The sequence below is a fragment of the Drosophila arizonae genome, chromosome 2 (genome assembly GCF_054131065.1).
Source record: "Drosophila arizonae isolate 15081-1271.41 chromosome 2, UAZ_ARI_1.0, whole genome shotgun sequence".
In the NCBI taxonomy this organism is placed as follows: domain Eukaryota; kingdom Metazoa; phylum Arthropoda; class Insecta; order Diptera; family Drosophilidae; genus Drosophila; species Drosophila arizonae.
In genome coordinates this window covers 33948903-33964472 of record NC_142922.1, presented here as the reverse complement: position 1 = coordinate 33964472, position 15570 = coordinate 33948903, and the positions used below count along the sequence as shown (strand labels likewise).

At 35.5% G+C, this 15570-nt stretch overlaps 2 protein-coding genes and 2 long non-coding RNA genes across 13 annotated transcripts in view; 2 read left to right on the top strand and 2 right to left on the bottom strand.

Moving 5' to 3' along the window:
* Positions 1-1947: 1947 nt before the first annotated feature.
* Positions 1948-4069, bottom strand: LOC149270946 (MICOS complex subunit Mic10-like). Its single transcript, XM_089461917.1, has 2 exons — positions 3865-4069; positions 1948-2136 (listed from the first exon to the last, which is right to left on the bottom strand). Exons 1-2 carry the CDS (start codon positions 3947-3949, stop codon positions 2000-2002), a joined length of 222 nt encoding a protein of 73 aa, XP_089318043.1. The 5' UTR covers positions 3950-4069; the 3' UTR covers positions 1948-1999.
* Positions 3034-5476, top strand: LOC149270945 (uncharacterized). The gene is made up of 2 exons (XR_016268521.1): positions 3034-3852; positions 4795-5476. It is a non-coding gene; the product is annotated as an uncharacterized LOC149270945 (long non-coding RNA).
* A 275-nt stretch (positions 5477-5751) lies between these two features.
* LOC149270944 (uncharacterized) lies at positions 5752-15520 on the bottom strand. 3 transcript variants are annotated; one of them, XR_016268518.1, is made up of 5 exons: positions 14470-15520; positions 13675-13787; positions 7381-7801; positions 7216-7295; positions 5752-7135 (listed from the first exon to the last, which is right to left on the bottom strand). It is a non-coding gene; the product is annotated as an uncharacterized LOC149270944 (long non-coding RNA). The 3 variants fall into 3 exon arrangements; XR_016268519.1 differs by lacking the exon at positions 14470-15520 and adding an exon at positions 13418-13521 and having other exon boundaries at positions 7381-7495; positions 13675-13806; XR_016268520.1 differs by lacking the exon at positions 14470-15520 and having other exon boundaries at positions 7381-7495; positions 13675-13777.
* The window catches only part of FoxP (forkhead box transcription factor P), a 192996-nt gene continuing 190680 nt past the window's right edge, over positions 13255-15570 (top strand). For 5 of the 8 annotated variants that reach the window (XR_016268517.1, XM_089461915.1, XM_089461913.1 and 2 more), the window contains exon 1: positions 13656-13770. Coding sequence is in view for 4 of the 8 variants with exons in the window: in XM_089461915.1 (XP_089318041.1) it covers positions 13745-13770 (26 nt within the window). In the remaining 4 variants the exon portion in view is untranslated. Of the gene's footprint in view, positions 13396-13655; positions 13771-13996; positions 14082-15570 lie in introns of those variants that run through there. The other 3 variants (XM_089461911.1, XM_089461910.1, XM_089461909.1) reach the window with 3 other exon arrangements.

Genomic DNA, 15570 nt, shown 5'->3' with positions numbered 1-15570 from the left:
AGCAAAGCAGTGGCGCGGGTGCTAAGGGCGACGCAAGTAATGTTAGAGTAGCGGAGGTTCGAACCACAGTAAAGTGTTATTTTTTTTTATTTTTTCATACATATTTCGTTTTTTATAAAATAAATATTTTATTGGGAAGGTGCGAGCTTGACTGAATGGCACTTAATACTTTTCATTTTCTTAGTCGAATAATTTTATAAGTTCAAATTTGTTTCTTCTTAAATAGCCCTCAAATACATATACGCAAATACATACATATGTATATATAATTATATATGTAAGCCTGCACGCATAGCATCAAGCATTCCAGCCTTATACACGCGCTCATTTGTATGTGTGTATGTATGTACACATAAATGCGTGCACTAGCATATTCTAAGAATCCCGTTGCGATTGATTTGTCTTTGCATTGTTTTTGAATTTCCAGCCGCTACACTGGCTTTTCTTTGCTATGCGGCGTCATAACAATAAATTGATTTCGTTTTAACTATTCTTGATCGAAACGACGCGGTGGTGCTGTAGGCTGAAGCGCCGACGATCTTTATTTTAGCTATTTTGACAAACATGCTGTTTGGGTTGGGTGCGAGTTCAAATCCCGCTGAAAACACTTTTTTGTAAATTGCAAATTTTTGTTATTTTAGCTTTTTTATATATTATTAATTTTATAAAAATGTTTCCTTCCGTGCTATCAATGCCTATTAAGCCTATTAAGCCTACTTATGTGTACATATACATAAATAGATGGCTGACGCATATAAATGTCGCAATTCGGGCACTGTAAATGCCGATTGCCACGCCCCTAGTGGCCGTAGACTCCTCAATTTTAGCCAGTTTTTAGAACGAGCAACCGGTTACCTAAACGCAAAATTTGAATTCTTACGCTCAAAAAATGTGAAAATTACAGGGTATTTTTCGATATGCCATGCCCCTAAAGAGGCTTAAAAATTATTTTTGGGGCATCGATAGAGGAGGCCACCAGTAACTTAACTATCCAAGTTTGAAGCTTCTAGCTCTTAAACTGTACGAGATATAAACTTTTGCGGTTTGCCACGCCCCCTATAGGCGGACACATATCTACCATAGCTCGTTGGACGTGGGTGGTCAACCCGCGTATATATACAAAATTTCAGGTCTCTAGCATCAATAGTGCCTAAAATATAGCAGAATTCGAAAAATCACTATATCTTCAGGTCAGATTTGCCACGCCCCTAGTGGGCGTAGATATATAATTTTTTCACCTATCTTCATAAAATTAAAACATCAGCTTACATGCAAAATTTCAGCAGTCTAGGTTTATAAATTTAGGAGATACAGTTTTATCCGATTTGCCAGGCCCCTAATGGGCGGAGATATATCCGCCATAGCTTGTGATCCTGGGTGATCGGCGCGGACCTACACACCAAATTTCAGCTTTCTAGCTCTTCAACAAACATGATTTCTGGTATATCGGAAAATGCATTTTCCGATTTGCCCCGCCCCTAGAGGGCGGATCGGGAAAATTTTAACACTTTATAAATCGGAGATATACACGAGTATGTGTTCCAAATTTCAAGTCTCTAGCTTCAATAGCGCCGAAATAGATAGCGTTCATACGGACAGACGGACGGACAGCAAGACGGACATTGCACAAAACCAATATACTCATTTCACATTCGTGAATGAGTCTAAAAAAAAACAAGAGAGCTCCAGTCGAGACTGCTCGACTAGGATATACCCTGAACCCACCAAACTGATATTCTAATTGATATTCTAACTGATATTCTAATGATTTCCCATTTTCAATGGGTTCAGGGTATAAAAAATTATATATATATATATATATATATATATATATATATATATATATATATATATATATATATATATATATATATATATATATATATATATGTGTATATATATATGTACATACATATGCCAATAATTGCAATCACATTTCAACTTGAATAATTGGTCGATATTGCTTTTACATACAGCAATTTTTTATTAAAACATTTTATTATTTTACAGAGTTTAAGTTATTTTCACAAGAACTATAGGCCACGCCAACTCCAAAGCCAGCCCCTAGCCAAGTAGGCCACAAACGTCTTCTGAAAAATAATAATGACACAACCGATCCAATGATAAGACCGCCACCTGTAAATAAAAAATACGTTTGTTAGTTTTCTAATAAAATTTAATATCAATAAAGTGTATCACGTGTATTAAGTGGAAAATTTTAACAAAAACCGAAATTGTATAAAATGCATATAAGTATACATACATTCAAAATTTGGACACTCTAGATTTAAAGATGTAGGAGATATAGTTTTACAACTAATTGTCAATAAGGTTTTTTATCGATAAAAATAACTGGATGAGTTATCGATTTGATAAACTCGATATCCACTCTGTATATACGGATATTTAAAAAACAAGTAAGAAAGCTCTGGTCGGCTACGAGATCCCTTGAACCCATGGAGTAATAGCTATTTCAATAATTTTTCGCGTCTTTCAGCTTACACAAGAAACACGCACACACACACACACAAACACACACACACAAACACACACGCACACACACAGGCATACATACACACACACACACGCACGCACACACACACACACACGCACGCACACACACACACACACACACACAGGTTTTTATCCATAAAAAAAGATCGGGATGAGTTATCGATTTTTAATGATTACTACGACTACGACTACGAGATCCCCTGAACCCTTGGAGCAATAGATATTTCAATAATTTTTCGCGTCTTTCAGCTCACACTAGAAACACGCACACACACACGCACGTACGCACACACAGGCATACATACACACACACGCATACAGACACACAGGCATACATACACACACACGCATACAGACACACATACACACACACACACACGCATACACACACAAACGCATGCACACACACACTTACACACACACATACACAAACATTTACATGCATATACACACACAAGCATAAACACGCATGGGCGGCAATGAGCGCTTACTATGAGAACTCAATTGTGGGGGGTAAATTTTAACAAAAACCGAAATTGCATATAAGCATACATTAAAAATTTGGAGACTCTAGCAATAAAGGTGTAGAAGATATAATTTGATAACTGGTTTTCGATAAGGCTTTTTATCGATAAAAAAAAGATCGGGATGAGTTATCGATTTTTAATGATAAACTTGATATGCGCGCTGTAATTACGGACATTTGAAAAAAAAATTTGAAGTCTCTAGCTCTTATATCTTCTGAAATCGACGCGTTCATACATACGGACAGACGGACAGGGCCAAATCGACTCATCTCGTCACCCTTATCAAGAATATATATACTTTGTGGGGTCTGCCACGCCTTCTTCTGCCTGTTACATACATTTCATTACCATTATACCCTGATTTCCCATTGAAAATGGGTTCAGGGTATAAACATATGTACATATACATATGTATATTTTATAAAATTTTGATTTTTTTTTAATTCTGCCCTCTCCCTCCCCGACCCACCTTACCAATAATTGTAAAGGGCTTCTTTTGTAGAGGGATTTTGTTCAAAAGTCATCCATCTCGGTCGACCGCATGAAGCGAAATGATGGTGATTTGTCATATTTTATTAGAAGGAACTGAGCAATGCTCAAATAAGTGCAAAACACTTTACACTTCGTGTTCGGTCTATGTATTCTATAGTAAAGTGGTAAAAGTGGTCGAATTTATAGTGTTTCTTGAAAATGAGATTTTGTTGCTATATATGATATATTCACTTCGAAAGAAGAGACATTGTGCAGTAAGAAGAGACTATTGGTACATTGCATACAAATTTAAACCGCTAATACAGTATATTATATAATAGTAAGCACTCACTTCCTTTAACAATTGTATCAGATACACATCGATCGAACTTCATGCCCATTTGCTCTTCTGAAAATCCCATTCCGCTGGTTGGCATTATTATTATTATTTTAATTCTGTATTTAAAGCACTATTCTTTTACAAATGAGTATTTTTAAAAAGGGTTTTCCAATAGAGATGCGCGATAGTTCCTATACCAATTACTTGTACTAAGCAGTGCTGCCATTTTAGCCATTAAGTTGCTAGATCTAGCAATTTTGAATTTGAGTTTGCAATTTTTTTTTTTTAATTGCTATTAGCCACAAATATAGCTATTTAAAAAAAAAATTATGCAATTTTTAGCAATTTTGTGATCTCACAATAACATCATCTTAAAAAGAACTCAACTTGTTCAAAATCTTAACAATATCGATAAATGCACAAACTTGTGAACAATAGTTCACAAATTCATCGAAAGTGAGCAAGTGTCATTTGTGCGCTGAGTTTTAAATTGTATGCTGTTTTGTTAGATTCATTAAAAGTTTTATAAAATATGCCAAAAACGTATACCCAAAAATTTCGCGATGTGTGGTTGAGTGGCGAGTTGCGAATGTGACAAGACGGAGGAGCATGAGGCTGCACTGTGCCTATACATAAAATTAATAAAAACTCTTTATACAAACTTAGAAAAATATTACAGATATGGATTACAAAAGCATGATATTTGCTGCCATAATTATGTGCTGCCAAAAAAATGTTTGGCAAAAATAAGCGACAGCTCCAAATATGCTATTAATGATGAAGAAAGTATATTGGAACAATTGGACGACATTTTAACTATCATTTAAAAACTCAATCATAAATAAAAGTAATAAATTTAACATATAAAATTTTAACAAAATTTTGGCAATTTCTTTTAGCAATTTTAATAAATTTTTTAGCAACTTTTTTTTTTAATTCTAGCAATTCTTGCCTTCAAAATTCTGGCAACACTGATGTACATATGCATGTGAGCACAAGCAGCAGCCAGGCTGCCAATTTAGCTATTTTCCCACTAGATCTAGTGGGTTGCAACAAGGAAATGCGGGATAAATTGTGAAATAGCGGCTAGCGGGAATTATAGCTATTTTTCAAGAAAAACTTGCTCTTTGAAACATCTGGTAACTAGTGCATTTTTATGCTCAATGATGCCACATTTTCATACGAATAGTATTTTTTCGTTTGAATGGCAAAAAACATCGATTCAATCTTATCGATGCTGCGAAGTCTAGCGAATCGTGTTTTATACCATCGCTAAGAGGGAATTTCACAAGCTTTAAAGCGCGAGCAACAAGTTGTTAATAATGCCAAAAATTTATAAGCAAAGCAGCGTATTATATGGCTGCAAGATTGTGGATATTTTAGTGCATTTCAAGGTAGAATCTAGCAATATTGATGAAATTTTGATGCAGTACGCGAGCATCCACCTAATTAAGTGGTGCAATATAAATGACTATACCCTTTTGGTATGAGAATGATAGGGACCAATGAAACCTACATAAACCAGGAGGATATAGATGAAATCATCGATGAAATCTTATAAAATATTGAAATAAAAAAAAATAAATATAAAAATAAAAAAAATATATACATATGTATATATATATATTCTAACGTTATTTTAAGCTACGAAAAAATATTTCTAACTATTTCTAGCTTTTTTCAAAGGCTGATTTAGCGTTTTCAAGCAACGAAATGTTGGCAGCAGCTCACAAAAATTGAAATTTCTTCGCAGCGACACTAACCAGAGAGCACATAGATGAGACAACCAGTGTTGCCAGGTTTTGAGACATAAAAATAGCAAAATCGTCTCTAAAAAATAGCTGAAAATAGCTAAACAAATTTTAAAATAGCTTACAAAATAGCTGAAACCTTTATGCATTATGCATTTACTTTAAATTTTATTTTTAAATGTTATTTAATAATGTTACAATTTGATCCACATCCAAATCATCATCAGAATTATATTTTTGATTAACTGGAATCATGTTTAAATGAAATCATGGAAAATGTTTAAATTTTTTGCCCAAAGACGCCAATCGCAGTTTTATGTTTTTTTTTGTCGCGGCATGCATTTTAATATCGTGCAATTTGGCAAAAACACTGCATTTGCAGTATATACAATACGTCCGCCTGTTGTCCGACTCATCCTCCTTAATCCAATTCTTAAATTCGGTGATTGTTTTCCAGGAATCACGAAATTTCTGCTTAAATTTTTTATCCATCACATACAATTAATGCCAAGAAGCGCGCCAAGAAGAATTAGCGATGGTGTAAATTCACAACTGATGTTATAAGTACGATAAAGTCGTGGTGGTAGTATCGCGCACATCATTACGTACAATTTGGGACTTAATAGAAAAATGTTTTTTTTTTTTTTGCTTTAAATACTAAAATCAAATTCAAACTATTCGTTTGTAAAATAGCTAAATTTATAGCTAATAGCATTTTCAAAATTTTCATAGCATTTAGGGTTCAAAAATAGCTAAAAATGCTATTAAATAGCTAATCTGGCAACACTGCATAGCCGTGCTTCATATAAAAATGGCACCATTTCGTTTGAGCGCTTGCAGCACACTGATTTTGTCGTGCAATATTTTCACTGCTTGAGCCTCAAGAGACTGAGCCGAGCAAATACGAAGTTGTGTAGTCTCCTCAGCGCATTTTTTCGTCGGTGAAAAAATTAGTTCTAGATGTCTAGTCTATGTGTTCTCTGGTTAGTGCTAGACATTAGTGCTGCAAAACCATCGATGGACCGTCCATTGATTTTGAGTCCGATGGACTAAAATATCGATAGTATCGATGGTTCCATCGAAAATAGCTCCATCATTCAAAATTATTGAAAATTCATAGAAAAAAAATCAACTTTAGTTCATAACAAAACAGTCTATCCTAAAAATAAACTTTAGTTCATATTTATCTTATAACTAAAAAACAAAAAGTTCGACTGTAATTAATAAGTCTTAAAATTTAACTTAAAATTAAAAAACAAAGCTTGACTATCTTTCACAAAAGTCTTGAGCTTAAAACTGAAAGTAATTTTCGTGAGATCCATTATGTGCACGCTTTAAATGCTCTTGCATATTTGATGTGTTCCCGCTCGTTTTATATTGCTGCCCACACAATAGGCATTTCACAAAGTTTTCTTCTTTGCATTTTTCAAAAAACTTCCATACTTGAGATTTCTCAAATTTCTTTCGCTTATTCGGAGGCGCAATATTTTCAGTGTCTACCGTAACAGCAAATGAAGATTCCTTATTGGCGTCTGCAGGCGAAGAAGCAGTTTTATATAAAATCCAAAACAATTAGAAAAAACGTGTTTGCTATTAATTATATGAATCTTACCAGATGGGATCAAAAATTTTTCCATTTTCCGTGGAGGAACCGCCAACAATTAAATAATGTGGTAATTAGGTATCTATGTGCTATATGTTAAAAAATAAATCAAATTGTTTGTGTAAAATAGATTCTAATTTTAATAATAATTTGAGTATCAACGTATGAACTTACTTGTGGATTGGCGTCTGTAGCGATCTATCGACATCGAGAAAATTCCATCGATCTATCTAACAAAAGAAAGTCCATCGATACTATCGATATTTCCATCGATGGATTTGCAGCACTACTAGACATGTAGAACAAATTTTTCTACAGCAGAAAATAATAAGTTGGTCGACCACTTTACTTCGTATTTGCTCGGCTCGGTCGCTGGAGGTTCGAGCAGTGAAAATATTGCACGACAAAGTCAGTGCGCTGCAAGCGCTCAAAAGAAATGGTGCTATTCTTATATGAAGCACATCTATGCGCTTTTGTCCTACTCTCTCTCTCTATCTCTCTCTATGGTCGCTCAAATCACCGAACTCAGCAGCGCACAAAAATTGAAATTTGTTGGCGACGATCCCAGCTCTTTCCTTTTAAACGAAGGGTATACCTAAATCATAAAAGCGTTTGTAAGGCTCATGCAAATAAAATATAGCGTTTCGATGTATATTCCTGTTATTGCATGTTATACCTAAAATCGAGTCAATTTTCTGGTTTTCTACCGATTTCAGGGGATAATAATGTAAATATTTCAAAAAGTTGTTGGCCGATTGAAAATCTGAATACGTCATTAGATGGGGCACTCAAAGACGCTTCCAACGAGGTAGGTCATAACGAAATCGGCCAAGAAACAGTCCTGTTATTGCATGTTATACCTGAAAATAAGTCAATTTTCTGGTTTTCTACCGATTTCAGGGGATAATAATGTAAATATTTCAAAAAGTTGTTGGCCGATTGAAAATCTGAATACGTCATTAGATGGGGCACTCAAAGACGCTTCCAACGAAGTAGGTCGTAAAGAAATCGGCCAAGAAACAGTCCTGTTATTGCATGTTATACCTAAAAATGAGTCAATTTTCTGGTTTTCTACCGATTTCAGGGGATAATAATGTAAATATTTCAAAAAGTTGTTGGCCGATTGAAAATCTGAATACGTCATTAGATGGGAGCACTCAAAGACGCTTTCAACGAGGTAGGTCGTAAAGAAATCGGCCAAGAAACAGTCCTGTTATTGCATGTTATACCTAAAAATAAGTCCATTTTCTGGTTTTCTACCGATTTCAGGGGATAATAATGTAAATATTTCAAAAAGTTGTTGGCCGATTGAAAATCTGAATACGTCATTAGATGGGGCACTCAAAGACGCTTCCAACGGTCGTAAAGAAATCGGCCAAGAAACAGTCCTGTTATTGCATGTTATACCTAAAAATGAGTCAATTTTCTGGTTTTCTACCGATTTCAGGGGATAGTAATGTAAATATTTCAAAATGTTGTTGGCCAATTGAAAATCTGAATACGTCATTAGATGGGGCACTCAAAGACGCTTCCAACGAGGTAGGTCGTAAAGAAATCGGCCAAGAAACAGTCCTGTTATTGCATGTTATACCTAAAAATGAGTCAATTTTCTGGTTTTCTACCGATTTCAGGGGATAATAATGTAAATATTTCAAAAAGTTGTTGGCCGATTGAAAATCTGAATACGTCATTAGATGGGGCACTCAAAGACGCTTCCAACGAAGTAGGTCGTAAAGAAATCGGCCAAGAAACAGTCCTGTTATTGCATGTTATACCTAAAAATGAGTCAATTTTCTGGTTTTCTACCGATTTCAGGGGATAGTAATGTAAATATTTCAAAAAGTTGTTGGCCGATTGAAAATCTGAATACGTCATTAGATGGGGCACTCAAAGACGCTTTCAACGAAGTAGGTCGTAAAGAAATCGGCCAAGAAACAGTCCTGTTATTGCATGTTATACCTAAAAATAAGTCAATTTTCTGGTTTTCTACCGATTTCAGGGGATAATAATGTAAATATTTCAAAAAGTTGTTGGCCGATTGAAAATCTGAATACGTCATTAGATGGGGCACTCAAAGACGCTTTCAACGAAGTAGGTCGTAAAGAAATCGGCCAAGAAACAGTCCTGTTATTGCATGTTATACCTAAAAATAAGTCCATTTTCTGGTTTTCTACCGATTTCAGGGGATAATAATGTAAATATTTCAAAAAGTTGTTGGCCAATTGAAAATCTGAATACGTCATTAGATGGGGCACTCAAAGACGCTTCCAACGAGGTAGGTCGTAAAGAAATCGGCCAAGAAACAGTCCTGTTATTGCATGTTATACCTAAAAATAAGTCAATTTTCTGGTTTTCTACCGATTTCAGGGGATAATAATGTAAATATTTCAAAAAGTTGTTGGCCAATTGAAAATCTGAATACGTCATTAGATGGGGCACTCAAAGACGCTTCCAACGAGGTAGGTCGTAAAGAAATCGGCCAAGAAACAGTCCTGTTATTACATGTAATACCTAAAAATGAGTCAATTTTCTGGTTTTCTACCGATTTCAGGGGATAATAATGTAAATATTTCAAAAAGTTGTTGGCCGATTGAAAATCTGAATACGTCATTAGATGGGGCACTCAAAGACGCTTCCAACGGTCGTAAAGAAATCGGCCAAGAAACAGTCCTGTTATTGCATGTTATACCTAAAAATGAGTCAATTTTCTGGTTTTCTACCGATTTCAGGGGATAATAATGTAAATATTTCAAAAAGTTGTTGGCCGATTGAAAATCTGAATACGTCATTAGATGGAGCACTCAAAGACGCTTTCAACGAGGTAGGTCGTAAAGAAATCGGCCAAGAAACAGTCCTGTTATTGCATGTTATACCTAAAAATAAGTCCATTTTCTGGTTTTCTACCGATTTCAGGGGATAATAATGTAAATATTTCAAAAAGTTGTTGACCCATTGAAAATCGGAATACGTCATTAGATGGGGCACTCAAAGACGCTTCCAACGGTCGTAAAGAAATCGGCCAAGAAACAGTCCTGTTATTGCATGTTATACCTAAAAATGAGTCAATTTTCTGGTTTTCTACCGATTTCAGGGGATAATAATGTAAATATTTCAAAAAGTTGTTGGCCGATTGAAAATCTGAATACGTCATTAGATGGGGCACTCAAAGACGCTTCCAACGAAGTAGGTCGTAAAGAAATCGGCCAAGAAACAGTCCTGTTATTGCATGTTATACCTAAAAATGAGTCAATTTTCTGGTTTTCTACCGATTTCAGGGGATAGTAATGTAAATATTTCAAAAAGTTGTTGGCCGATTGAAAATCTGAATACGTCATTAGATGGAGCACTCAAAGACGCTTTCAACGAAGTAGGTCGTAAAGAAATCGGCCAAGAAACAGTCCTGTTATTGCATGTTATACCTAAAAATAAGTCAATTTTCTGGTTTTCTACCGATTTCAGGGGATAATAATGTAAATATTTCAAAAAGTTGTTGACCCATTGAAAATCTGAATACGTCATTAGATGGGGCACTCAAAGACACTTCCAACGAGGTAGGTCGTAAAGAAATCGGCCAAGAAACAGTCCTGTTATTACATGTTAATACCTAAAAATAAGTCCATTTTCTGGTTTTCTACCGATTTCAGGGGATAATAATGTAAATATTTCAAAAAGTTGTTGACCCATTGAAAATCTGAATACGTCATTAGATGGGGCACTCAAAGACACTTCCAACGAGGTAGGTCGTAAAGAAATCGGCCAAGAAACAGTCCTGTTATTACATGTAATACCTAAAAATAAGTCCATTTTCTGGTTTTCTACCGATTTCAGGGGATAATAATGTAAATATTTCAAAAAGTTGTTGACCCATTGAAAATCGGAATAAGTCATTAGATGGGGCACTCAAAGACGCTTCCAACGAGGTAGGTCGTAAAGAAATCGGCCAAGAAACAGTCCTGTTATTGCATGTTATACCTAAAAATAAGTCAATTTTCTGGTTTTCTACCGATTTCAGGGGATAATAATGTAAATATTTCAAAAAGTTGTTGGCCAATTGCAACTCTGAATACGTCATTAGATGGGGCACTCAAAGACGCTTCCAACGAGGTAGGTCGTAAAGAAATCGGCCAAGAAACAGTCCTGTTATTACATGTAATACCTAAAAATAAGTCCATTTTCTGGTTTTCTACCGATTTCAGGGGATAATAATGTAAATATTTCAAAAAGTTGTTGACCCATTGAAAATCGGAATACGTCATTAGATGGGGCACTCAAAGACGCTTCCAACAAGGTAGGTCGTAAAGAAATCGGCCAAGAAACAGTTCTGTTATTGCATGTTTACTTAAAAATGAGTCAATTTTCTGGTTTTCTACCGATTTCAGGGGATAATAATGTAAATATTTCAAAAAGTTGTTGGCCCATTGAAAGTCTGAATACGTCAATAGATTGGGCACTCAAAGACGCTTCCAACGAGGTAGGTCGTAAAGAAATGAAAGCGTTGATACGCATAAAGAATATGATTTCGCGACGGGCAAGCACACACACACTTGCAGTCTCTGGAAACATGTGTGAGCATTTGTGGCCTGCGTGCGTAACTCTTGCTGCCTGAGCAAATTGTAATGCCCAAAATTTACCGTTGATTGGCCTTTGAGGGAGCACATACATTTGCATACATATGTATGTGTATGTGTGTATGAGATGGGATGATAATAGTCTGGCGATTCAGTAGTTTTTTATCGATAAAAACCTGTGTGTGTGCGTGTGTGTTTGTGTGTGTGTGTGTGTGCGTGTTTCTTGTGTAAGCTGAAAGACGCGAAAAATTATTGAAATAGCTAACACTCCAAGGGTTCAGGGGATCTCGTAGTCGTGAATTCTCGACTAGAGTTTTCTTACTTGTTTAAATTGTAGTACTTGATTAATCCCAGTGGGCAAATTGGAATGCGATTTTCGATCCCTTACACCTGCACATATACAGGTGGAATTTACCTTTTTAATAAGAAGCATGTGTATGTACATACATACATAAACTGGCTAAATGGACCCATTTTAAAGGGTGCATCTGTTGGATGTCATAAAAATCATGCAGTTAAAAAATACGTATAAAAGCTATGGGAAGTGAACTTGTTACTTTAGTTAGTCAGCTACTTAAATGTAAGCGCCCACTGGGATTAACCAAGTACTACATTAAAAGAAAAAATCATTCTGATAGGCAAGCCCACGATCATTGAAATAAAATCAGCTACTTAAATGTAAGCGCGCCTCTTCAAATAAAACCCAAAATCGTTCACACCATTCTAAGTTGAGGGAGGCACACGCCAATATTCATCTCCCATTCATACACACACGCACATGTAAAGGCACACAGGCATACACATGCTTCTACAAGTGATATCCCATAATTGTGAGCATCGCATCCCATGCGTATACATAATCAAATGTATATACATACATACATACAAATGTATGCCAGCACTTCACAAGATCGACCAAATGCAAATGCTGGACTGTAAAATTGCTACAGGCGGCAAGAGCTTCGCACACAGGCATAAAAATGCTCATAGTACATGTAGCAAGCGAGAGTGTGTGTGTGCATGCTCATCGTGAAAACATTTTCTTTATGCGCACCAACGCTTTCATACCCTTCCCACAAATAATAACGAAAAGGCAAATATTTTGTACTAGCTTGGCAAACGGTTTGAAGAGTTCGGAATACACTTCACGTAAGGGAAGAAACGGCAGTCTAACGCGAAGAAATTTCAATTATTTTTTTTTTTCGTGAGCTGCTGCTTGTTCTCACATGCATACATACATATACATATTTGAGAGAGCAGAGAGCAGAGAGAGCGAGAGAGCAAGAACAAAAATTGAGCATAGAGACATCTTTATTCAACATTTGACCATCTCGGTCGAGCGCATGAAGCGGAATGATTGTGCTTTCGCATATATTCGTAGCCCGAACCTAAACAGTGAAGAGCCGAGCAAATACGAAATTGATAGGCCCTAGGAGGCAGATTTTTCGGTGTTGAAAAACTTTGTACTACATGTGTAGTCTATGTTTGATGATGTTTGCAAATAGTTAGATTTGTAGCTAATAGCTGTTTGAAAATTTGTGTAGCAATCGGCCTTAAAAAGTAGCCACATCTAGCTACAAAATAGCTGATTCGGCAACACTGACTCTGGACAGTGTCTCTGGTGAGTGGTCGATCTATCTTACAACAGAAACTCCATCGATACATCGATATTTCCATCGACGGCTTTGCAGCACTACTTCATTCGGGATATACAGAATCATTTACTCGAATTCCATAAATAGGCTAACTACGAAAATATCATATATATATATATATATATATATATATATATATATATATATATATATATATATATATATATATATATATATATATATATATATATATATATAATTATTTTTTTCTTAGAGATATTCTTAAGTAGTTTCCTTGTACTTACATTCTGTTCACTTGCACTCGAATTGCAAAATGTGTATACTTGTGGTGTCTACATCCATACATACATACATATGTATGTATGTACATCTATAATTGTGTACGCCAGTCTAGACTCTAAATTGCAATATTTTACATATATAAAACAGAATTAATCACCCGATTAGTTAACTATAAGGCTAATAAACTATATGGCTATATATATGCATTTATGTACATACATACATTTATACAATTTCATTGACGAAATGGTACTGAATGTACGTACATACATACAGATATTGTAAATGCAAATATAATGTATGTATGTATTATACTTTGGTATATGTCAACATATTCGCATCAATCTTATATATTTTTATGTACATACATATATACGTAAACATCTGTGTACAACTTTGTGATCAAATGGTTTGTAGATGGTTATGTTTTACAATTTATTTGCGGACATAAATACATGCATATCTACATACATAAATACATGCATATCTACATACAGTTTGGCAAGAAAATGTTTACACATAGGGAAAAAATTTTAATTTTTTACTTTGAAGCGAAATAAAAGCATTAAGAATATGCATATTCAATTTTTTTTAAATGACAATAGGTAAATTAGACTATAAACTATATTAGTAAGTAAACAAAATTACAATATGTTTCCATTAGCAAAAGAAAATAACAAAAAACAAAAGAAGTAACAAAAATCAGCTGACAAGAAAGTGTTTACACAACTAAAACAATTAATTCATTATAGTGTTTTAACTACTTTTTAGTTAAAACTAATAATTTTGTTGGCCACCTTTGGCATCTATGACTGCTCCCAAGCGTCTGTTCATCGATTGGACCAAATTTCTTACATATTCCACTGGGATATTTTGCCATTCCTCCAAAACAATGGTTTTCAGCTCAGTTTTATTCTTTGGTTACCTCTTTGCGGTTCTCTTCTTCAGATAAGCCCACAAATTCTCAATGAGGCTTAAGTCCGGGCCTTTAGCTTGCGTATCCATCACATTTTTCCAGTTATAAAGATGCCAGCACCTCACAATATGCGCCTTATGTTTGAATCATTGTCTTGATAAAACCTAAAAGTTGGTTTGCCATTGACAAAGAATCCAAATTTGTTGGCACTGGTTACTAAATGTGTGCGCAAAATGTCAAAATACTGTCCAACATCCATGGTGTTCTCAATAAAACATAGATATCCAACTGCTTTGCTTGAGATGCACCCCCAGACCATTACCGAAAGCTTTCCAAAATCAACAGTCGGTATTATATTTTTCTTCTCGAGGGCTTTTAGGGGCTAGCGCCACTCTCTAGTTGGACCATTGTTATAATATAAAATCATTTTGGATTCATCGCAAAATATTACATCATCCCGATATGAATCTGGCTGATTTTCGTGCATTTTAGCAAACATTAGACGGGCTAGTCGGGACGACAGATCGTTACTTTTTAGTGCTCTTCTGACACTTTCCCGGGAAATGGTTATGCTACACTCCTCCTTCAGCTCACTGGCAAGCATCCTGATCAAAATAGTTGGTTTCTCGTCCATTTTTCTGAGCGTAATTCGCTCTACCCTGGGTGATAATAGAAGAGGCCGTCCTTTAACTTTAACGTTTAACCTTTAACTCAAGCCTATCCTCTTTTTATACTCATTCACGAAAGTGAGTCAGTATATTGGTTTTGTGCAATGTCCGCATTGCTGTCCGTCCGTCTGTCCGTCCGTCTGTCCGTCCGTCTGTCTGTCCGTATGAACGCAATCTATTTCGGCGCTATTGAAGCTAGAGACTTGAAATTTGGAACACATACTCGTGTATATTTCCGATGTATAAAGTGTTAAAATTTTCCCGATCCGCCCACTAGGGGCGTGGCAAATCGGAAAATACATTTTCCGATATAC

Bases quoted from the DNA above. Each gene is read 5' to 3' on its own strand.
- LOC149270946 (XM_089461917.1), bottom strand. From the start codon at position 3,949: ATGCCAACCAGCGGAATGGGATTTTCAGAAGAGCAAATGGGCATGAAG. The intron at 2,137-3,864 runs GTGAGTGCTTAC...TTTTATTTACAG, and splicing joins TGATACAATTGTTAAAGGAA to GTGGCGGTCTTATCATTGGA.